Below are 24,959 nucleotides of genomic sequence, written 5' to 3'. Positions count from 1 at the left end.
GGGTTCAGAAATGAAAGGTCAAGGAAACCTCTCAAGTGAGATCACATTTTAATTTCGCTCTAAAATAAAGCTGTCGGCTTCACTTTTTCCATCCTCCAGGCAACACCTCCCAGCTTTCCGATGACCACAAAGCAGAACTCGAAGGACACTCAAGTAAGAGGGATTCTGGTTGGTTTGGCTTAAGAAGAGAAGGAAAACGAAGGGGACATGCAGAAATCTGTCCTGTCTGATTCTTCTCAAGCCCAAGCCGAGAGCATCATGAACACTCAGATTCTCCAACACTTAAGAACCTGCTACTAACTGCCGTTGCCCAGACGAACAAGTAAACTAAAGTCACTCTCTGGTGCAAGCTGCCGTGCCAAACCCTAGCTCATCTGTCCATGAGATATTAAGATGCTGATACCCGTTCCTATAAAACACACACCTGCCACTAGGCCTGCCACCGAAGACCACAGAGGGCGGGCATTTGGGAAGATGAGAAGTACGAAGACAAGAATACAGAGTGTGCACGGGGTACCGGCCGCTCCTCGAGCTGACAAGAGCTTTGCAAGGTAAGTGGTAGGATTGTTTCCGTATTACAGATGAGGAAACAGAGATTCACTTAAGGTTACGAAATTGAAACCAGGGCTCCTATTTTCAAGTTCACTGTCCTTTTTTCACCACCCCAGGCTCTGGGAAAACATCTTAATAGCTGAGAAGACATCTTCAGTGGTCAATTCCCTACTGAAAAATAAAAAAAAAAAAAGTGGGGGTGGCAGCAAAACTCAAGGCTTTTCACAGAGCTGACAGGGAGTAAGAACAAAACCTAATGAAAGTTGTCGTGATACAAGATGACAGACCCAGGAGACAGCTAAGAGTCAGACTTGAAAACAAAGCAGTCCAGGACAGGTGAACATCAACAGCTGGAGATCAGGATCCAAGATAAACAAAACAAAGAAAAATGACAACAAAAAAGATGGTAAGAAGGCAAGGCTGAAAGAGGTATCGGAAAATCAGAGAAAAGATGGAAAACTGGGGTCCCGGGTCCCCAAAGCAGACAAAGGCCCCACGGTCCTTAACACTCAAACCCCAGCCAGGGAGTGACCCTGACACACGCAGTGCTGGCTTTGTCAAGTAACTGCTGCCCCTTCTTTTGAGGAGAGGAGTCTGGTTTTCGTTTGGAGAACTGCTCTCCCCTCTCTCCGGCACACCCCAGGGCCAGCAGTGGTCATGTCCGAGCCTGGCCAATCACAGAAGTGCATCACCCAGCCTGGAGGGTCAGAAATGGGTTCCTGATCCAAGACAGGTCTGGGAGAAACGCTGAAATCTCCCAGACAGGCGGAGTGCCATCCATCAAGCTGCAGAGAGTGCCAGCCTGAAGAGGACACCTGAGCAGGGGATCCAGGCGACAGATCTGTGGCCACAGGTTCAACCACGCCCGAGGCCGCACCGACACCCAGACCTCATGGCTGCGACACAAGCCGACAGACTCCATCTCGGCTCCAGCAGTCCGCGCTGAGATCTGCAGTGGCCACACCATGAGGCCTGACCGGCATGAAGAGGCTCCACCCCAGTCCCTCCTCTGTGAATGAGGGAAGGACTCCTTCCTCAGGGAGGCGGGGCAGCCGGAAGGCCGTGGCCTCCTAAGTACAGCGCTCCATCACCAAGAGACAGACAGACCACAGCGCCACGAATAGCCGTCCGCTCCACCCGAGTGGGGACATCCAACTGAAAACCAGGGGCTCACCTGATACACATGGAAGGCGTTGGCTGCTTTGCCCCGGAGAAACACCGACGGGATCCAGACGTTGATCAGTGCCCGGTTTGATCTGACCAAAAAGAAAGATCAAAATTAGTCATTTTAATTTACCAAGAAAGAGAGAGGAAATCATCTTCTCTAAGAGGCATTACACACAAGCAATTGGTGACAACATCTGTCGCACACAGGAGTAAGCCCCGGGGCCAGTGTGAGCCTGCTCACCTAGCCCCCAGCATTATTCTGAAGGGACTTAATCCATGTGTGTTTGTTCTTTATATACACAGTTTGTACTTTGGAATGAGAAAGGGCTGCCCTTCCATTCTTACAACTGAGTCACCGTGACTCAGAATTTATCTAAACCTGTTTCCTCATCTGAAAAAGGGGTTGATAATTGGAAGCCCCCAGGCAGCTACGGAGGGACACGTGCACTGATGACCACAGGGTACCTGGAGCACCCGGAGGAGTCACGCCGCCTCCTTGCTGTGCTCGCTCTAGACCCTGGCACCCATTTTAAGATCAGATTCCACAAAAACGCTCAGGAGGCCGACGTCCATGGCTAGGCAAGCAACAGCTATTTGGGGCGGGAAAGGGGAAACCAGGAAGGCAGGCACAAACACCCCTCTTGCAACTTTCGAAACACTGTGTTTGGCTCCAATAAACCAAGATTTAAATTCAAGTGCAAATCATTTACTGAGTACCTACAACATAGGACTCCGTGCTTTTATCTATAGTACTGCAGTTAATGCTCACAGGATATTTAAGGGGTCTTCAAGGGTCCCTTCAGTTCTGAGTTCTGTGAGTTTTGTCTTATGTGATGACCTTCACCTAACTGAATCTCTGGGCCCACATACCCGCCACCACCAATCTCCCACCGGCTGAATACAAGGCATGCGGACAGACGGGCTGACTGTCGCTAATGCTTGAAGATCAATCCTGACGGTTACCAAAACGGTAATGCACAATTCTGGAAGGGCTGGGAGGTTCCAGTCCCGGCCTCTACTTAGAGTCGTCCCAGGGCTAAATGCTTTCTCCTGAACTTTCCTCCTCTCTCAAGAGCAGCTCATAGCCATGCGCCAGCCTCCTGTGCTTAGAACACAACTGGAGACAATGGTGGAAGATCCCATGACTCAGTGGCCTCCCAATCTCTACAGTGGAGAGCAGTTTCGTTTCACAAAGAAATGGTTCTCTCCTGAAGCAGCATTTCTTCTAAGCTCTGAGATGAGGTGCTGACCTCCTTCATGGGGCAAAATAATTCATCACTTCCTCAGAGCTCCAAGTAAAAACTGCAATTCTGAGCCATCAAGTTGGTTTTTACATCTAATGGCATTCCTCCTGTAAAGGTCTCCCACTGTACTAGGGCCGAAGTGCTCCCCTTTCATTTCTGTCAAGGGGGTGGGTGCAGTGCAGAAATGTACCGAACAATCTGCTTTTCATTAACCTTCCTGATTGGTAAGGGCCAGACACCCCCGGCTGGCTTAGGCATTTCTCCCTTTCAGAGCATTTCCCATACAGTGTTAGAATTGTTTACATGACTGGGGCTCCTGGGTGGCACAGTTGGTTAAGTGTCCGACTCTTGGTTTCAGCTCAGGTCATGATCTTAGGGTTGTGGGATCAAGCCCTGCATCAGGCTCCAGACTCAGTGCAGTCTGCTTGAGATTCTCTCCCTCTCCCTCTGCCTCACCTATTTGTGTTCTCTCTCTAAAATAAATAATCTTAAAAAAAAAAAAATGAGGGGCACTTGGATGGCTCAGGTGGTTAAGCGTCTGCCTTCGGCTCAGGTCATGATCCCAGAGTCCTGGGATCAAGCTCTGCGTGGGCTCCCTGCTCAGCAAGGAATCAGCTTCTCCCTCTCCCTCTGACCCTCCCCTCTGCTCCTGCTCTTGCACTCTCTTTCCCTCTCTCAAAACAATATATTTTAAAAAACTTAAAAAAAAAAAAAAAAAAAAAAGAATTGCTGGAGTGCCTGGGTGGCTCAGTCGGTTAAGCATCTGCCTTCAGCTCACGTCATCTCAGGGTCCTGGGATCGAGTCCCACATCGGGCTCCCTGCTCAGCGGGGAGTCTGCTTCTCCCTCTGCCCCTGCTCGTGCACTCTCTCTCTCTCTCTCTCTCTCAAATAAAATCTTAAAAGAATTATTTACATGACCATCTCCCTCCTAGATATTAATTCATTTGCTCACTCTTTTGTGACTACATGGCAGTCACTACTCTAGATCCTGGAGACAAAGCAAGGAAGCAAGCCGACACAGTCCCCGCCCTCAGGGAGTGAGAGAGAGACAACTCCCTTAACGATTATTCCACTAAGGCCCAAGAAGATGCTTTGTGTAATTTCCATGTTTTTAAGTTTACAGAGATTTGTATTGTGGCCTAATGTATGGTCTAGCCTAGAGAATGTTCCAGTACACTTAAGAAGAAAGTATACTCTGCTCACGGATCTACGGATGCCTGTCGGATCTAACTGGTTTACAGATTGTTCGAGTCCTCTGTTTCCTCGCTGGTCTTCTCTCTAGTTGTTCTACCCAACATGGCAAGTGGGGTATTGAAATTTCCAACTATTACTGCAGAGCTACCTATTTCTTCTTTCATTTCTGTCAAGTTTCACATGCTAAGTTTTGGGGCTCGGTTGTTAGGTACACAGATATTTCCAACTGTTAAAGGACATTATTTAGTTATCACTGTTGTTAGTGCCACCAAGGAATATTGGATCTCAGGACAGTGAAAGGCGCCGGTGAGGGTGGGGGCAGGGTGGGGGGCTGAGGCATCACAGAGGCTAAGGAAACGGTCTTTGGGAGGGGCTTTGGGGAGTACTAGGAGTGAGCCAAGTTGGGGAGGGTAGGCTGAGGCTGGAAAGGTGCTTCAGGCAGGGAGATTAACATCTGTGAAGGGCACAGCCCAGATGAAGACTTCCTAGGTTTGAATCCTGCCTTCAGTGTGTTCTCTGGAGGACGATACCCATGTCACAGGGTTGTCAAAGGGACTCAGTGGGTGAGAACAATGCCTGGCACGGAGGAAACAGTCTGGAAGTAATGATCCCGAGCAGGGAAGACCAGGTGAGTTAGAGGAGTCACGGTGGCCACAGGGGCTGTGTGCAGGGAGAAGACAGGGGACGGCTGAGGATGAAACCAGAGGTCAGCAAGGAAGGGCCTTCTGTGCAAACTACATGAGGGATGTGGGCCTCCATCTTGAGAGAGGAAAATGGCACTTCCCTCGGCTTTAGTGGAGATGCACAAACCCAAGGGAGGGGGCTGCAAACCTCTGGGACAGAGATGATGGAGCCGGACCAGGCAGTGGCTGCTTGAGGGCAGGGACTAAGTCTTATTCATGCCCTCCATCAAGGACCTGGCATGACCCCCCCCCCCCCCCCCAGGAAGTGCCTGACTGCTTTCTGCTATAATGGTGAGCCTTCTGCCTCATGACGGCCTCTGAAACCCCTCCTCTACAGCTCTCACCTCTCTGCCCAGCTCCCCCCACAGGCCGCCACCCCATAACCCTCTTCACACTGTACCCCCGCTCCCCCCACAGGGGGCAAGCTCACCTCCGATATCCATCCCTCATAGCTTTGCCTCACGTTGACCCCTCACCCTACACCAGCCTGACAGCCACCCAAGCACCGAGCAGCCTCCTGAACCCTCTGCATTTTTCATCACCTCCCTGTCATTGCCACCACTGCCCTGTGAGGTTGGCAGCGTGACCTTCACCGTATGAATGAGGAACTCAGGCCCAGCAAGGTCTAGAGGCTTGCCCAAGGTCATAGCAGTGTGAATCCTGTAGCTGGGACGGCAGGGAGGGTCAGCCTGGCTCTGATAAATGCTCTTTCTGATGCCCCACCCTAGCCCTCCAGAGGCGGGCTTTGCCCAGATGACACTTGCTCTCAGGGAGGCTGGGCCACCTTCTGCTCGGGACAACTGAATGAGAGCAGAGGGAGGCTCTGTGGGGCCCTAAGCTGGGACCCGCTCCACTGTCTTTACCAACCCAAGGGGATTACCTGTCCAAACCCCAAGGCAACCTGATCTGAAATAGTCTGAAGACCAACTAAGTGCTTCAGGAGTTTACTGTCAGAGGCACCAGACAGAATCACAGCCAGTAACCAATCAGACCCATGCCCTGAACCACTATGGTTTCCAGTAACTTCAGGGTTTATAAACTCATATTCCTCCAGGAGACACTCAGCTAATGAAATGAGAGCAGCAGGCCAGAGTCAGGCACCAGGGGTGGAGGTGGGGGGGACACGGGGACAGAGAGATGACCGTGATCAGCAGAAGAGCACAGGTCCTGTGTGAGGGATGTAGCCGCGACTCAGCTCCCACTGTGGCCTGGTAGGGATCGGAGCCTTTTTTTTTTAATTTTTAAAATGAAATTTACATTCTTACATGATAGCTTCCAAATCCTAAATGTCGGCCAAAAAAAATTAATTGTTTTCCAATACCCAGGAACAGAAATTAAACACATTTGAAGGCCAGGCTCCGGCTGCAGGCGAACAACTTCTCACCTCCAAGATAACCAAATTGGCCCACGCAGATTTCAACAGTGATTTTAGTTTCCCCCTGTGGTCTTCTGGGGACACAAGCCCAACAACACAGTCCTATTTCTAAAGGGCCCCTCGTGAGCAGATGCCGTGGACTTACATTTCAAAATCCGACAAACTCTGGTCTTCGGATGTTTGACTCAAATCTCCAGGCACCTGCCATCGGGAGAGGGGGAAGGGAGAGAGAAAAGCGCATCTTGGTTACCATGGTTTGCATAATCACCTAAGAATTCTGCCTCTCAAAGATCCCTTAACATTTCCTGTTCAGAATGAGGTGAAAAAGCAGTTACTGGGAAACAGTAAGAGATTTTGTGGAAGGATGGGTTAGAGACGGTGTTATGGTAATAAAAATATGCCACCATGAGGGATCTCAATTATCTTCACGGAGAACGGACTGTTAATCCTATTGAGATAATAGCAGGCCTGTAAAATCATGTAATTTTGGAGCTATAAAGGCCTAATTAGGATGGGAGATGCGAGATATCAAATGAGCAGTGGAAAAAATATCCACTGTCACCATGATGAACATCACACACACAGACACACCTAGTACGTAAACACAAAAGGCCAACGTCTGCCCCCACATGGCTCTATCCTTCCCGCCTCGTGATGCATGAGCAATTTAAGGCAGAACACAGCTGCTGCCGCTGACTCAGAAGGGCCCCGCGAGAACGTGATTGGGTAACAGAAACTGCACTGCCCCGCAGGATGGCAGGTTCTACGTAAAGCGGCTCGCAAAATGGTCAGCACTAGCAGCTGCCCCAGGAACAGTGACGTTACGTCCAGGGAAGGAGCTTCTGATCGAATGGAAGGATGCCAATGGAAACAGGGAAGACCAAGGGCAACAGGGGAGGGTGTGGGCTCATGAGGGCAAGAGCATTTATCATGTTCATCAATTTCCCTAACAAGCCCCCCCCAACACACACACACACACACACACACACACACTCTTCACAGATGAGGAAACAGGTTCAGGGAGGCTGAGACCTTGCCCAAGGCCACACATGCAGGAACTGGATCTGAATTCAGGTCTGTCCAACTTCAAAGCAACTTCTGCTGCTATAAACCTGCAGCAAACACAGGGAAAACCAGCTACAAGGTGGAAGAAGCTACGACTTGAGCCCTTTCCAGGGGGCTGGAGACACAGAAGGTAACTCCCTCTGCGGCAGGAGAAGGCCATGGTTCTGGAGGCTCGGCTCTGGGGGCACACAGGTCAGGATAAACCCCCGCTCCACGGGTTCCCGGCCCTGTGGCCATGAGCCAATCCCTGGGCTGCTCTGTGCCACACTGTCCTCACGTGTAGAGCAGGTAGGCTAGTCCCACACCTCAGAGGGTCATCTCGAACACAAGACCTGCTACCTGCAGGGCGTGCACAAGAGTGCCTGGCAGGTGGCAAGTTCCCAGGAACTGTGCCCTGTACGGATAACGTGGCAATTACTGAGAGAGGCAGGGTGTTCTGCTATCCTTGCACCAACACAGGATCTGTCCCGCCAGCCCCAGGGCTCTCTCTCACGCCACACGTGGCAGCCCGCAGGGAGAACCACCCCACCTGGGCCCTTGGCAGGTGTGTGGAGCTAAGCAGTTACCATGGGCTCTACAGCAGCTTTTGCTAGGAAGTTGCTATTGAGAGATTCCTTCAAACCCAATAGGGAGAAACCTGTCTACCGCCGACCTGAGAAAACCTTGGTTTCAAAAAACCAGGCACTCCCTGGGCTGGGTCTGAGTGTGGCCCTGCTGTGAGGGTGAGCGTCATTTTCCTATGGATGGCTGGGAAGAGGGGCGGTATAATCTACTAGGGAAGCCATGAGGCTGTGTCCCACAGTCCCTACAAATGTCACATCCTCTGACCCAGAGAGCTCACTCCCAGGATTTATCTACACGAAATAATCAAAGACATGGGCCAGAATTTACATCAAAGATCATTCCCTGGGCGCCTGGGTGGCTCAGTCGGTTAAGCGGCTGCCTTCGGCTCAGGTCATGATCCCAGGGTCCTGGGATCGAGTCCCGCATCGGGCTCCCTGCTCTGCGGGGAGCCTGCTTCTCCCTCTCCCTCTGCCTGCTTCTCTGCCTACTTGTGTTCTCTATCTCTCTGTCAAATAAATAAATAAAATCTTTAAAAAAAAAAAAAAAAAAAAAAAGATCATTCCTCTTTCCATTGCTTAGACAAGTTGAAAAAATTTTTTTCAAACAACCTAAAGGTCCAACTATACAGAAATGATTTGGGAAATTATGACATGTCCGTATGAGATGACCTGATTTCTTTTTTTAAAAAGCAGTTACACATGCACACTCATGAGAGTACAAGCATAGTAATAATTCTGGAGAAATATATAGGAAAACTAACAGTGGCTATCATTGATAATGCAGTAGGAGTGGGAATGGGGAAAAAAAGAGGCTGAATTTTCATTTGCTGTATTTCCATTAAGATTAAAAAAATGTATCTTTTGAATCAATTGCTTTAGAAAAATATTTTAAATGTGCTTTTGAAGAACAAAATAGCTTTCCATGTGCTGTAATGAAAAGATCTCCAGGACAGATCAAGTAAGAGCCGAAGCAGGGTGCACCTGGGGAGCAAAAGTGGAGAGTTAAGACTATCAAGTTGTATTTGGTTTTGCATCAAGAAGCATCAGCAGTGAACTTGAAGACACCTAGAAAAGGGGCACCCTGTGGGCACCAGGAGGTGGGAGTGGGGGCCTGCGCAGCTGGTGCACAGACTAGAAAGGCTTTTTATTAAGCACTCCTTTACATCGTTGGAGCTTTGAAATAATGTACTGCCAATTAAACATTTAAATAAAAACTTATTATCCTGGGGCGCCTGGGTGGCTCAGTCATTAAGTGTCTGCCTTCGGCTCAGGCCATGATCCCAGGGTCCTGGGATCGAGCCCCGCATCAAGCTCCCTGCTCAGCAGGAAGCCTGCTTCTCCCTCTCCCACTCCCCCTGCTTGTGTTCCCTCTCTTGCTGTGTCTCTCTCTGTCAAATAAATAAATAAAATCTTTAAAAAAATAACCTTATTATCCCACCAAAAGAGTGCTTCTGATAAATTTTTCATGGCACAGAAAACAGCTCCTGGTATCTGTGGGAGCTGCAAATGCCCAGTCTGGGTAACAACATGACTTAGGACGTCCACGTATCAGGTCAGAACGAAGCAGGTCAGAAAGATGACCCTGGCAGAGCTCGGGGAGGGAGAAGACAGATGGATCTGCGTTATGTATTTGAACTTTCCTGTACTGTCTCCAATGAAGGTGCATTACCCATGTAACCATAAACAGACACATATTACATATTAAGAGTCACTCATATTACTGTGTGAAGTAAATAAGATACTCTTTCCAATCCACCCACCACAAAAATGCATTTGGCTAAAATGCAGAAAGCCAGAAAATAGAGACTTTGCCTTCCATCGTTCTTCTCTTACGCACGTGGGATGGAAAAGGACAAGAGGAGGCTCGGAAGGCACATCACCGTGCAGACACCACTCTCCCCTCGGCGCTTCCGCACGGAGCCCTGTGGACACGGCCAGGACTCTAGCGCCTTCTCCAGCAGCTGTGGGGCGGCTCTTGGCCTCTCTTCCCTGAGCCTCCCCCTCCACACCTGGGTCTGGGGAAGGCTGTTCTGGCATGATGGGAGAAACAGGTAAGCAGACTGGAGGAGGGGCTCTCAGGCTATGAAGACACCTGCCACACCATTACATGCGTCACGCCGCCGCCTTTAAATCAACCTCATTTCAGACTGGAAGTGCACAGAGCTTGGACCCAGGGAACCGGGTGAGGGAACAGGGAAGGTTCTGCCTGGGTTGAGCCCACCAAGCTGAAGGGAAAAGGTGACCAGAGGACTCAAGTAAAAGAGAAGGTGAGGGCTTTAAGGACAGACATCACTTTACAATGCTAAGAATAAAAAAGCTTCTTCTAAAACAATCGATTCTCGAAAGGCATTTTCTTCACGGATAAGTTAACCCTCAGGGATGTTGGTTTTTAGGAAGCATTTTGGACAATGGATCTATGTAGCTGGGAGGTGTTAAACCCTTCCGAATTAGGAGCTTTTCTTCTCATTATGTGGCCATATTGGTATCAGCAAGCCGGGAGACATTTACATGTGTCCGTGAGTTCCGGAGACTCCGCTGGAAAAGGATCTGTCAACTTTCCGACCTCTGTGGAATGTATCCTGCAAATCAGGCCAAGCTCGACAGCACCTGCATGCTGATCACCAATGCCCAAACTTACGCAATTTTAACATTTTGTCTTTTCATGCTGTCTATCCAGACTGGTACCAGATATCATCTGGGGTTTACAGACCTCATCCAGAAAGCTCATTTTACTCCACAGCCTGGCAATGAAAAAAGTGTGGGGCAGGGAGTATTTTGCAAGAAAAATCAACTTTCTATTGCCACTGGCCACAAACATCCCTTGTAACACCCCCTGAAGCTACAGGCAATCCTGGAGGACGGATCTCTGAGATACAGCCTGTTTGGTTCACCCTCAACAGGGCGCATAAAAAAGCGATCAGCAGCATGGATGCCCTCATTCCCTTCTCCCTGGCCCTGCAGACAAGGCAGGTGCACATGCGGCCTGTGGTCTGGGGAACCACGCAGCAGTAGGCGGGGGGCAGGAAAGGCAGAGCCCGTTACTGGAGAAACACAGCAGCCCTGATCCCTGGATCCTCCTGGACAAACAGCCCAGGTGCTACAGATACATGGATCGGGAGAGAATCCGCTTCCGGGGTGCATCAGCAAAGAAGCTTCCCCCACCTCTCCTGACTCAGGATTTCCTGGTTTTTTTGGGGGGGGGGCTGGGGAGCAGGGACAGGCCAGTTTCCTGGGTTTCGGAGGGGGTGCTGGGGAGCAGGGACGGGCCAGCTAACCACAGCCCCTCACATTCAGAATTCAGATACTGGTTCACCCTGGTGCTCTGACTGCGATTCTTCAAGCCTAGGATAAGGGCTCAGATAAAAGAGATTCTGCCAGAAAGAATAACACATGTGCTGCATAAATGTTTATTTAAATACAAAGGGAAGGAGGGAGGAAGAGAGGAGACAACTAATCAGCCAACTGCCAGAGCCACAGGAAAAACTCTACCTCCTTCTACTTCCAGAATCAGGATCCAAGCAGGGGCAGCAAAGGGGGACACAGCATACTCCCCTTGCTTGCAGCTGCCCTCGCTTCCAGTCCTGGGGGGGCTGCAAACATACACACACCACCACCAAGCATCGTCAAAGGCTTCCTGCTTTACGAAGCGCGTTCGCATCACAACTCTTCCCACATCCTCCTCCTCCTCACAGCCCTGTGGGCACAGGCATCACGCCCATTTCCCAGGCAAGGACAAGAGGATTCGGTGTGGATAAACAGAAGAATCAGAGACGCCATGAGGCCAGCACCAACCGCCAGAAGAATGAGTGTGCCATCTTGGATGTCCAGCTCAGTGGAGCCCCAGATGACTGCAGCCCCAGCCAACAGAGCAAAACCACTGAGCACCATCAACCCACAGAATCATGAAGTGTAAGAAAAGGGTTGTGTTTTGATGGGCGCCTGGGTGGCTCAGTTGTTAAGCGTCTGCCTTCCGCTCAGGTCATGATCCCAGGGTCCTGGGATCGAGCCCCACATCGGGCTCCCTGCTCGGCTGGAAGCCTGCTTCTCCCTCTCCCACTCCCCCTGCTTGTGTTCCCTCTCTCGCTGTCTCTCTCTCTGTCAGATAAATAAATAAAATCTTTAAAAAAAAAAAAAAAAAAAAGAAAAGGGTTGTGTTTTGAAGTCATCAGGTTTTGGTGTGGTTTGACATACAGCAAGAGGTATCCCCAAAAGTAACTTTCTCAGGGTCATTCAGCTAGTAAGTGACAGAGGTGGGAGTCAAATGCAGGTGGGTCTGGCTCCAGAGTCTACACTTGTTATCACCAAGCTATGCTGCCTCCCACTATAAAGTCCCCAGTCTTTGCATTTTGCTTCTGTATAAGGGGAGGCCTGGAAGAAGGAACCCAGATCCACAATGAAGAGGCTGTGCTGGTATAGATACCTCTGATGGAGTGAAGAAGGTCCGTAAAGACTCAACCGCTCAAGAGCAGATGTGCACAGGTATACACATGGGTCTAAAACCCTAAGCCTTTCTTACAGCCCGTCTTCTTTGATGCCACACCGGACCTAGAGGAGCAAGGCATAGGCCTTACCCAGTCCGAGGTGGCTGGCTTTCACCCCAGGAAATCCCAGGTCCTTTCCCATCTTTGGATACACAAGTCAGCCCAAAGACTCCAAGCAGAACACATCAAGTCTCAATGGACTAGCAGAAAATCGGGCATTCTGACGGTTAGAGAAGCCTCCTCCTGCCTGTTAGAGAAGTTTCTTCCTCCCTTACCTGTCTCCGACAACCTGTCTCTGAGTGCCCTATGAGAAAGAATCCACAAAGACGCGGGGACCCCGCCCAACATGTGTTCCACACCTACTATGTGCCGGTGTATTCGCACCTTTAATGCTCAAATAACGTTTGAAGCAAGAATTATGTCAAGTCATGTTCCCCTACTCTCTTCCCCCAACCTGTTTGTACAGCTGGCCCTTTTCTTACCCTTCAAGACTCGGCTAAAATACGCATTCCTCGGAGTGCCCTGACCGCCAAAACTAAGTGGCCCTCCAGTGCCACATCTCCGGATCATGCCACACAGCTGGCCACGGCGGCATTCCAGCTTGTCTGTGCACCGGCCCCACCCTGGGAGCAGGAGGACACTGCCCTGTGACACGTGGCAGCCTGGCCCAGCACCTGGCCCAGCGCGGACACTGAATTAGTATTTGTGACGGAAGAAATGGTTGATAATATAAGCTGTATTTCCACACTGAAATGTCAATCTATTTTGAAACTGCTTTGTAGCCAATTCGCAATCTTCACGCATGATAAGGATAACTTGGTCTGGAGATAAGAAAAATCAAAGGAAGAGAATTGTATTCTCTCTCTTCTAATTACACGGCTTTCAGATTTACCGCTCAGAAGAAAAGGCAAAAGGCAGATATTATGGAGCAGCCAATCTTTGTCCCAATCATGAAATGACACCCATGATTTATGTTTTCCAGAGTCACTTTCTCCCTCATCGAACTTTTCAAATAGCCTTCCCTTAAGCAATTAACCCTCACTTTGCACTGCCAAAAACAACCACTATTTCCCGGCCCCCCCTACAACCCTACTTTCTAATTTTTTAAAATAAGGAACAAAACATGCAACGGCACAGCTGTCTTCCAGCATGGCTGGCCAAGGCCCTGGCCTGCGCCCTGAGCACGAGGTCAGCCTGGGCTTTCTGGGCCCGCCGGCGGCAGCCAGCCCAGGTCTGGACCACTTTCAGGCTTCTGGGTTTATCTGTTCATTTGTTGTTTTGTTCTACGAACAATGAGAGGCATTCATGCGGTTTAAAAAAATCAGCTGAGGTCAAAGACTCTCCGTGGCGAGTAAAGCATTGGCAACGAAGAGCTTTCAGGAGATTTTTAGGCTATCGTCTGGGAAGCCCTGGAAACTTGAACCAGTGCAGACTAGGACACTTCTGTGAATTAGGTTTTGATGGGTCAGTTTCTCCAAAAAGACTATGAGGGTCCCAAGGACAGTATTTCCAGAGCCCACAATGGTATCAGGCAAACACTAGTTGCTCATGTTCCCACTGGATGGAGAGATGAACAGATAGAGAAATGGATACATGGAGCAAAGGAATTTCAGGGAAGGGGCACGAGGAAAGTATTTAGTCGACTAAGAATGAACATCACGTTTCTCTGCAAGTAATGAAGATGCACGGACAACAGACGTGCACCCAGCTCTACTGGGACATACACCCAATACCACTGACGGCAGTAAGAGCCAGGAAACCAGCAATGAAATAGCTCCATAAAATGGTACCATCAGAGCCCAACTGCACAAGGACTAGAACAGCACAGACATCCTCTGCTAACAAGAAACGACCTCCAGCATATGATGTCAGGTGACAAGAGCAAGACCCAAAACAACAGGTCAGGTAAAGTACTAGTTTCACCAAGAAGCTGGAAGATAGACACGCATCTGTATTAACCATTTCCAGAAAGACACACAAGAAACAGCCAACCGTGGACGCCTTTATGGGAAGAGCTCTGAAAAGCAAGGGCGTGAGGAGGATAGAGTTGTTTTTTTTTTTACTGTACAACTTTATACCTTATCAAGTTCTACTACATTCAAGAGTAGTCACCCTTTCAAAAAATAAATGTATCAACCTTGAAATTTTAAACTAAGGGGAAAACTTATTATGTCTATGTTGAGGGGGAAAGCAGGATAGTGACTAACTCTGAGGTAGGTGGTGGGGACTGACTGGGAAAGGGTATCAAGGAACATTCTGGGGTGATGGCAAAGTTCTGGGTCTTATGCTACACAGGTGCAGGCACTTGTCAGAACTCAGTAAGCATGCAATGAAGACGGGCTAATACCTGCAATTTGCTTTGAAATGCATTTTGAAAAAAGATGAATTGAGGGGATATAAAAGGGAAGGAGAGAAAGCAATGGATGGAAGGATGCAAGATAAAGTAAGTACAGTAAGCTGTTAATGGCAGAATCTATGTGGTGGGTACACAGGTGTTCCTGGTAAAATTCTTTAACACAGCTGTTTTAAAATTTTCAAGTAGAATGTTGGAAAAAATAAGTTTTGATCAACCAAATGATCAAACGAATGACCAAATTACCTTTCTAGTCTCTGCACAGGAAATGACATTACGTCACTGTCTTATAAAGAGGCTATCACAGTATACAGCTTAAAAGTGTAAAAGAGAAAGTATTATAGAAGTGTGTCAGATGGTTAATAGAACTGCTTTGCGTTTCTGGATTCTGAGATATTAGCGGTATTTATCAGCTTTTTTTTTTTTTTAAAGATTTTATTTATTTGACAGAGAGAGACACAGCGAGAGAGGGAACACAAGCAGGGGGAGTGGGAGAGGGAGAAGCAGGCCTCCAGCCGAGCAGGGAGCCCGATGCGGGGCTCGATCCCAGGACCCTGGGATCATGACCTGAGCCGAAGGCAGACGCTTAACGACTGAGCCACCCAGGCGCCCCTATTTATCAGCTCTTGACAAATGAAAACATGTTGTGATTTCTTCATCAATAAATAATTTTTTAAGAAGGGCTGGGCTGGGACTTCGGTGAGCTGGGACTGAGTTCTGACTTCATAATGTCGCCTCGAACAAGCCACTTCCCTTCTGAGCCCGCCTTCCTCCAGTACAACGGGGCAACAGAAGCTGCCCCGCGGGACAGCTGTGAGGGACCACTCAGGACCCCTCAGGACCACTCCGCCAGCGTCTGGTGGAGATCAAGAGCCTGCTATGCGGCAATCACTCCCATCAATCCTGGGTGGAGTTCAAGGGTGCTGCAAGGACAGAAGGCTGGGGCCCGGCAGCCCTCCCCTACGAGTGAAGGGCCAACTGCTCCATTCCACAGATGCAAACACCTGCCAGCCATCCAGACACTGAGTCCACAAACCCGAACTAAGTTCCTCTTAAGGGCCAGGCACCTTAGCGCCAGGGAGGCGGCAGTGAACAGGAGAGATGAAGCCTGGGGCTCACGTAGCATATAATCCAGCTGGGGAGACCCGTCTTCAGACAACCTACCAACACCGTTATGGTGTGCAAGTCCACAGAAAAGAAAAAGGAGAGCTAAGGCGTCTGAGAGAGGGACAGGGCAAAGTGGCGTGGAGGGAGGCTGGCTGGAGAGGAGGTTGAAGTACCTAGGGAAAAGAGCAGGACTCTGGTCCGTGCTCAAACAGCGAGAAGCCCCCAAGGGGAAGTAAGCAAGGGAGAGCCTGGGCTAGCTGGCATTTTGCTTAGTCTCTCTGGCTGGAGAGTAGTGCCTGGGAGGCAGGCAAGGGGGAAGAGCCAGGAGACACACACACCCCATCTCGACGGTAAGCACGAGGAGATTTGCCAACCTCTCTGCTCACCGCCTTTCCACCGACAGAGGTAAGGCTCACCTGTAAGAAAGTACAAATCAGCGACTGTCTCCCGTTTCTCTAGGCTTAACTTACTAAGATGTAAAGCAGTTCTCAAGAATCCTCAGCCAATCTCGAGGGAAAGATGTAGGCCCATCATCACGAGCTGGGAGCACCAACTAATCCAAGTTTACTCCTGCTACAGACGAGGACCGTGAGGCCTGAGGAGGAACAGCCCCGTGAGGGCTGCCCCTCCTGGCTGTGGGCTCCGACCACCTCATACCTTACACGGGGTTCTTACCCGCTCCTGGCAGGTTCCCAGGATTTTAGTAGCTGTCCCTGGAGTTTTGTGGCCACAGGCCCCTCTCCCCCCGCCCAACACACACTCTCCAGCAGGAACAGGATCTACTCTGATCCGATCCCCATTTCGAGTTTCCAAGGAAGAGCGCCTCTTAAACAAAGGGTTACACATGCTGGATTTGTTAAAAAAAAAAAGAAAAAAGTTTAGCAAACACTGAACAAATGGCCTCATTCATTCTCATCTCACCCTTGACTCCCACTCAACAACCAGAGAAAAGGAGGCACAGAGCAACCAGAAGATGCCAAAGCAAATATGGGGTTTGGGCAAACATCCAGAGCCACTCTCGCTAGGACCGCGGTCTAAGTGGCGTGCACGTGTAGGATTTCCCAAAGTGCCTGCCAACACAACCGAAACGGCCACTTAGAACCTAGCCAGGGGCCACCAAGCAGCATTTAATAGCAGTAAAAGGCACTGTGGATGTTTAAACGACAGGTCTAAGCAGTTCGTTACTGCCAGCAGGAGTAGATGGGGGTGCATGTGGGTTGACCTGCTGGAGACATCAGGCTGCAAAGCAAACAGAAGGTACCTGCCCTGTCTGTCACCTCCAGTACTGTCTCCTTGCCAACAGGACACCCCCCGCGAGCATGCAACGGTAGGGGTGTCGCTGGGGAAACCCTCCACGCTGGCACTTCCAGCCCTGAACCCAGCACCTCCCCCTACTATAGGATCAGAGGTCGGCCAACCATGGCCCACGGGCCAAATCCAGCTTGCTTTTGTGAATGAACATCACCGGAACACAGGGACGCTTGTACATCATTTATCACCTGTGGCTGCTTTCACATTCCATCAACAAAGCTGAGGATGCAAGACAGCGGCAGTATGGCCCACCTTCCTAAAACACGTACTACCTGTGCATTTACGGAGGAACTCGGCGAACTCCTGCTCCAACTGATGGCGGAGCAGCTACAGAAAAATTATTGGTGATTTCAGGGCAACATTCACTTCCTCTTGGTGGGGAGGAAGAAATGTTTGAGTTCCACAGCCTCGTGGGGTGATGCTCAGAGGCTGAAGAATAAAAGGAGGCCCCAGATCGTGATGGAGAAGGGGTGATAAGAAATGGCATTTGAAGAGCCAGGCCTTTATTTGTGTGTATCCATGAAATGCACAGCAACCCTTTAGTAGGAGCGTGTGTCCCATATTCTGCGAAAGGCTAAGTGATGTGCCAGGCCTGGCTGGGTCCCAAGCCGTGTTCTTTCTACTACACCTGCTGCCTCTCCACCAAGAAACGTGGGTCCCACAACAAGATTCCAGGCTCCTCTCTGAAGGAGGGAGCCCGTAAAACCGAGCGCCTCTGGAAGGCCACTTCTTGGAATGAGCAATGAAGACACTCCAGTAATTAGAGCACGGGTAGGCCTGGGCCATCAGCTAACACCATGCAGGGACTGTTTTTTTTTTACCATTACAAATGCAACGATTACCTTTGCAGATGAGCAGCCTCACTCATTCTCAAAGTGAAGTGGCTCTGGATTGTTTCCTCCCAGGATTCTCCCCAGGGGTTTAATTTCTACTGCTTACCAGTAAAAAAGCCACATCCCGGATGCTGCTTTAGGCACCCAGGGTAGATGGGGAGGGGGTTTGCTTCTCAAGAAGCTCTATAGTGATTAGTCTTGGCCACGGAGGTTCAAGAAGCTCTATACTGATTGTCTTGGCCGCGAGGTCCTCGGGGAAAGACACAGGGTCTGCTGCCTTAAGGTCAGGCAGACCTGGGTCTCAGCACTTATTAACAGCGAATCCTTACGCCTCGGTTTTCCTCATCCACAAAATGGGGCCAGTGCTCGCAACCTCACCCTGTCTGCAAGCTGCCCAGCATACTGCCCACCCTGCTTAGTAAGCGCTCAGGGACCGCTGCTCGTCCCCCTCCCGCCTCCCGCTGCCTGCCCCCTCCCGCCTCCCACTGCCTGTCCCCTCCCTCCACTGAGACAACAGGAAGGCAGGTGCAGGCAGCTCCCGAACTTTACAGTCGCCCCTTCAGCTCATGTTTGATCAGGACCCATTTCCACTTGTGAGAATCCACCCTGTCTCCTCCTTTCTCCGGGACATCTTGACCTCTGCTCACCAGCCACTGCAAACACAACAGGCTGGCCCCCGTGGGGAGGTCGGGATGCTCCAGCAGGCTCTCTCCCAGGTCCCTGCATCTTCTCGAGCCCCTCAGCCCTGCCGTGAGAAGCAGAGAACAGACATGGCCCGGCTTCCCCTGTTGGGGCCAGGGCACTGAGGACCGCACTCCTTCTCTATGCGTCAAAACGCAGACTCAGGCACTGCTCCCCTTTCTTTGACCTGTCCTCATTTCTGGAATGAAGGCTTTTTATTTTCTTTCTCATTCTTCATCTCTGTTATTTACAATGAGCTGACATCTGCCCCATGTTTGGGAATGATTTATCCCAGGCTACAAATGTACCGGTGCATTTTCCATTCCTTATAGTTTCAAGGTTTCCATCGGTTTTAAAGCAGACCCCACTTTCTGAACGGCGGGGTTTTTTTAAGATTTCTTTATTTGAGAGAGAGAGAGAAAGAGAGAGAGAGAGCAGGGAGAGGGGTAGAAGGGAAGAGAAAATCCCAAGCAGACTCCCGGCTGAGCACAGAGCCTGACGTGGGGCTCCATCTCACGTCCCTGAGATCATGACCCAAGCCAAAACCAAGAGTCAGACACTTAACCAACTGCGCCCCCCAGAAGCCCCCTGAATGGCATTTTACCAAGAATCCCAACATTAGCACCAGCACCACAGCTGCTTGACCAGACGGCAATCTGGTGGCCGTGGGCTGAGGGGCTCAGTGCGGAGCAGAAGGAATGAACGGCGGGGACAGGAGAGCCAGCTGCCCCAGACGCATGGAGGAAGGATCCTCCCCCAGAGCCTCCAGAGGGAGCAAGGCCCCATCGCTGCCGACACCTTGCTTGCAGGCTTCTGGCCTCCAGGACAGTCAGAGAAAAACGTGCGTTGTATTGTTTTAAGTCACCAGATTTGTGGTCATCTGTTAACGTATTGACCTCTCGCTCCATGCCAGGCTCTGTGGGACGCATTTTACGTACAGATGGGGAAGCAGATTCCGAGAGGTGGCCTGACTTGTGTAAGGGCACAGGGTTGTAAGGGGCAGAGCTGGGAGTGGAACCAGGTAGCGTGGGGTCCCGAGTCCATAGCAGGATAGGACGCCGTCTCCAAAGAGCGTGGCTTTGGGGTTAGACAGGTCCAAGCTTGCACTGCGACCCTGCTATCCCACCCAAGCCCTGGCCTCTCCAGCCTCGCGTTTCTCTGTGATAAAGCACACAGATACTACTTCCCTGCTAGGCTTACTACGGAGTAAGGGAAAGAAACTGAATACTGCTGTGTTGTATCCCAGCACCCAACACAGAGGCAGCACTCCGAAGTATCTCCTGAAGGACTAAGTAAGGGAGAGTGACGGTGTCATTCCCTGGTAGGGATGGTCGTTTCAGAAGACTGAGGGTAGGGGCTGGCTGAAGACATGTTCTTCCACGAGGAACATGGTGACTATAGGGGCAAATCATTTCCTAAATTCACTCACCTAACCTGCCCCACTGTGCTGTCAGCTCTTGGAAATGCCAGATGGGTGGGAGGATTGGGGGCGGGGAGTAAATAAATCCCACTGAAGAGTTTAGGCACTTGATAAGCCTTAGACGCTCCAGGCTGCAGGACTCCAAGATTATGGCACTGAAGAGCAGCAACTGAGAAAGAATTCCTGAAGCTGAGCTCTCTGTCCTCCAATACCCAAACAGCACATTCCAGAACCTGCCTCCTGGACAACTTGCGTCGTGATGTTCAGCAGTGGAGACTAGCAAGAACTCCAGAACAGCACCTTCCAGAAATCTCACTCATAAAAGTTAACTGCCCCCACCCCCGCCCCCAACACACACCACTGCCTCCCAGGACCAGCTACACAATGGCCTCATTACCACTGGGCAGCGCCCACTCGCTGGTGTTGATGACTGAGGAAGCCAATCAGCAAAACCCTCAATTAGAGCCCCAAACTGTCACCACAGAAATCGGACACAAGAAACAGTCCTGCCAGGGAGAAATCGGCCTGATTTTCAATCTGTCTCTTATCAATAGGCAGTAAATAATGAAGTTTGGCTAATGAACAGACACCAGGCACAGAGCCATTGAAAATCCACTTTATGATCACATCTCCCAACGTGGGATGTTTCCCCAACACCCTTTGACGGAATCCTCACAACCACCCTGAGAAGTAAGGTGCCACCTCTGGAGGTCACCAAGGCCACCCACAAATAACTCTGCTCTTTCCAGATGCCTAGCAAGGCTGCACTCCCCCTCCCACCTGCAGTGAGATGCGTCTGTGGGACTTACTTTCCCAAGGAAATGAGAGAGAAGTGATGCGTGTCCTATCTGGGTGGAGGCCTTAAGACAGAGCGAGTGTGCGTGGCCAGGCTCTCTTGTTCGTCCCCCACCGTCTGGGTCTCGGTGTGAAGATGGTGAGGAGATGGGGCAGATGCCCAGCCTACCCGCGAGGGACAGGTAAGGTGAATGAGACATAATATTTTGTGTTTTCTGTACTGACATTTTGGAGCTGTTTGTCACTACAACATAACCCAGCATACTCTAGAATTCTACACCCCATTTTACAGATGGGAAAACTGAGGCTGACAGAGATGACACACCTTGTCCAAAACCATGCTGTTACAAAAGCAGAGAGGCATGGAGAACACAGGAAACGTTGGCCATTATACCTCAGGCTCTGAGGAGCTGTGACTGCCCTACAAGCCAGCTAGCTTGGGGCTCTCCATGCCAGCCTTGCCCACATGGCTCCTGGCTGGAAACTGCAGGTACCCGGAGAACAAAGGTGCTGGTCACCTCTGCATCTCAAAAACCTACAGTCCACCCTGAAGCAGTACAAAATCTCAGATACCTAGCTCCCCCAACCCCAAGACACGTGAAGTTACAGGCTCGGGAGAGTATTTCCAACGGGGTAGAATAAAGCAAGCAACAAGGATGGAGGGAAGAGCTGAAGACAGAAATAGGATTTAAGGCCCAGACCAGGGAGGCCCTACACATAAAGCCCCACCACAGAAGTTCTGTATGATACATTTCTACACAGTCAATTGCTTATTTCTATACCATCAAGTCAAAAGAAGCAGTAATTTTTACTCAGATGCCTCGTGACCGCGAAGTAAAATAAACCCAGTTACAAGGTCCTCTTTGTCCACAAAATAACCCATGATTATTTAGAAGCAGCGTGATCATTTAGAAGTCCTTCTCCTGGCGTTAGGACCTGCGGGAGCTCTCCCCCATGGGTGCCCCTCAAGGGGACAGGGATGTGAAGGAGTCCATGTGTTCGGCCACTTTCCTGTGCTAAGCAGCCTTCTCAAATACATCCTGGTGGTCCCCATCTCCTGGCCTTCCTGCCCCAGTGTGGTCCCCTTTCCCCAGTGTTAGTGGCCCCGGTGACCTGCTCTACTGAAGAGGTAGGGCCGAAGTGATGGGGTGCCACTCCCAAGGTTAGTCCAGGGTCCGATGTCACCAGTGCCCAGGTCAGCCCCTGACACCCAGAGAACATGAATACGCATCCGGTGAATCCATCAACGAGGTGTCATCCACACCGGATCGGGGGGATGGGCCAGACAGAGACCACCATCCAGGGGAGAGGCGGTGTTCTACATGTGGGCCCGGGACGGAGGGGGCACATCTCCCCCAACTAGCCCTTGCTCTTCCAACAACTGTTCCTACAATTAAGCTCTGGCTTGTTCTGACAGCCACCGAGGAAAGCACAAGTTCTCTCTGTGACTGACGGATAATTTCATACTCAAACTGGAAACTGTTTAAATCAAGACTCCAGGAAAATCAGGGGCGGGAGACATATGATAGCTCCTTACACATGACAGCAAATAAAAAAAAGCAAACAGCAATGTTGATCGTCTTGCGACACACAAATCCGTGGTCCCTCGGTGGCGTCTGGAGCCGGCACAGAATGTTTAGCATCGGTCACATCCACCTAGTATTTTCCGGGCACCCATACTCAGGACACTCCGGTGAGAAGTGGGAACGAACAGTCCTTCGTGCAGCAAGTGTTTCACCTGGCACTGGGGACACAGTCAAGTACAAAAGGATGAAGGAGGGAGACGGCAAATCAACACCTCTATGCCAACTAGTGGTCAGTGCTGGGAAGAAAAAGAAAGCATGGGGGTGCTATTTTATCAGGGTTATGATAAGGTGGTATCTGACCCCCGACTCTGGGAATTTAGAAGCAGTATCTCATTTAATTCAAACCTCATACAACTCTCTCTGGTGGGCACCCCCAGTCCTGTTTCCAGATGAGCACGTGAGGACTGGAAAAGGAAGCTGCTTACCCACCCCGTCACTTCCTGCTCACAAGGGCCTGGGGACGGTACCTATTGTACTGGTGTACTGGTGCCTTAGCCCCTCATCCCTAAAATGGACACGAGAGTACCTACTCCATGGGCTTGCGCTGCACATGAAATACTGGGGAAGAATTTGGTATACAGTAAGTGCTCAATAAATGTAACTTGCTCTTGTAGGTTGGAGTATAAACGCCACTCCCATTTTTTTTAAGGACTTCATTATCTGATGCCGAAGCAGAAAGACACTCCCACCAAACCAGTGAATAATATCCATAAAGGAACCATGCTGACTTACACCACCATTCCCTCAGCCTAGCAGGCCCGTCCTCCTGACCAGCCTTGACTCATCCTTCAAAACCCAACTCCAACAGTTCCTCTCTGAAGCCCTCCCTGCCAATCCCATCAGTCCCTTAACCCACCACTGTGCTACCATTACAACCATTCTACAGAACTCCGTCTTTTGTTCGCTCATTCATTCAACAAACTCGTCTTGAGAGCCAACCATCTGTCACACATAACCGTACTCCATCACAATTATGTGTGAACATACCTCTGGGTCCCCTCCACTGCACAACAAACTTGGGTCCAGCGGCAGAAAAACTTAACTGGGTAGAGTTCAACAGAACAAATTCGTTAACAAAGGATGGCATGAGAAAAGCAGACAAAAGGGGCGGCCCAGTGGGGAAAGAAGGATTACAGGAATTCAGAGGCAGTCACGAATAAAAACAACTCAGTCCTGACAGGGCCACAAAGGGCTGGAGAACAAGCTGGACTTCGAGGGCTGGAAAAGACTTGGAAGAGAGGGAAGGAAGGAGATGCCAACTCATGCTCATGAATGGAGAAAGCCAAGCCTCAGCCAGTTGGTAAAAATAGGGAAGTATATGTATATACCTCTGTCTTTCTGTAAATGCATAAGCATATCTGGAAGGACAGATACCAAACCTCCTCATAGGAGAGATCTCTGGGAGAGGGACACTTGTATTTTGTACTCTCTTCAACTATGGCTTATGTCTATATTATTTAATTTCTTGCAAAAATATATTCTTGTTTACGTAATTTAGGAAAAAACGTGAAGCATGTCTTCTGAAAGACAAAAGGCAGAGAAGCAAGGCACGGCACATAGTCTGAAGAGCAAGAGCAAATGCAGGGGGCAGAACTCCGTGACCCAAGAGCCAACAGTAAGAGGCGAGGAAGAAGGTGAGAGTCAGGTGCTGCTTCAGCATCTGCCAGATTCTTTTCACAACAAAGCTAAAAGAAACATCAGCTCTGTCTCAAGGTGCTGGGAGCAACAGATGGCTATGGGCCTTGCTGTAATGGGAGGGAGATGATTCTCAGTAGAGGTGCCCACACTCATGCTGCCAAAGGCAGGGATACTCAAGGACAGCAAAGAGGTAAGAAAACCACTTTCCCAGGGAGAAAAAAAAAATCTAAGGGGACCTGGGTTTTTCCAACTTCATCAGAAACCTTGGCCAAGTCAGACCTCCCATGCCCAGCGGCCAACAGCAGGCACACCTCAAACCACAACCATCCATTTTGGTGTGCACAAGTTCCTCAGTTTTTGAGTATCTGGTAGAAAACCATTTGAATCCTGGTCAATAAAATCATTTTCCTTGAAAGTAAGCAGCCACTCTGCAGTCCCCATGGGCCAAGGGGCTCAGGAACCCGGTGGGCAAGTCCAAGATGGCGCCTGTCCTTCAAGAAGAGGTCATTTCCAAAAGAACAGATCAAGGGAGCCCACAGTTCCGCTTTTTTCAAATTCATCAGGGATCCCTTTACCAAGATGTAACTGTTCCAATACAACCACATAATCTGTTGGGTCTCCCAGAAGAGAGAGAGCACAATATATCTAGGCAAAATCTACTCTGGATTCCACAAACCAGCTGGCCAGGGACTCAACTTCCATGAAACATAGAACAAAAACAGTATTCGTTTTTCTGGAAGAACATAAATCTACTTTAATAATATGGGGAAAGAGGGGCGCCTGGGTGGCTCAGTCGTTAAGCGTCTGCCTTCGGCTCAGGTCATGATCCCAGGGTCCTGGGATCGAGCCCTGCATCGGGCTCCCTGCTCCTCGGGAAGCCTGCTTCTCCCTCTCCCATTCCCCCTGCTTG

General features: G+C 50.1%; 1 protein-coding gene across 1 annotated transcript in view; it reads right to left on the bottom strand.

Moving 5' to 3' along the window:
• SNX29 (sorting nexin 29) overlaps nt 1-24,959 on the bottom strand; it is a 510,558-nt gene that overhangs the window by 148,180 nt on the left and 337,419 nt on the right. Inside the window, exons 17-18 of the mRNA XM_032392169.1 lie at nt 6,362-6,417; nt 1,727-1,808 (exon numbers count right to left, since the gene is read on the bottom strand). Coding sequence (XP_032248060.1) covers nt 1,727-1,808; nt 6,362-6,417 — 138 coding nt within the window. The remainder of the gene's footprint in view (nt 1-1,726; nt 1,809-6,361; nt 6,418-24,959) is intronic.

The sequence above is a fragment of the Phoca vitulina genome, unplaced genomic scaffold (assembly GCF_004348235.1).
Source record: "Phoca vitulina isolate PV1807 unplaced genomic scaffold, GSC_HSeal_1.0 scaffold66, whole genome shotgun sequence".
Taxonomy (NCBI): Eukaryota; Metazoa; Chordata; class Mammalia; order Carnivora; family Phocidae; genus Phoca; species Phoca vitulina.
The sequence above is the reverse complement of the archived record's forward strand: the minus strand, read 5'-3'. Positions and strand labels throughout refer to the sequence as shown.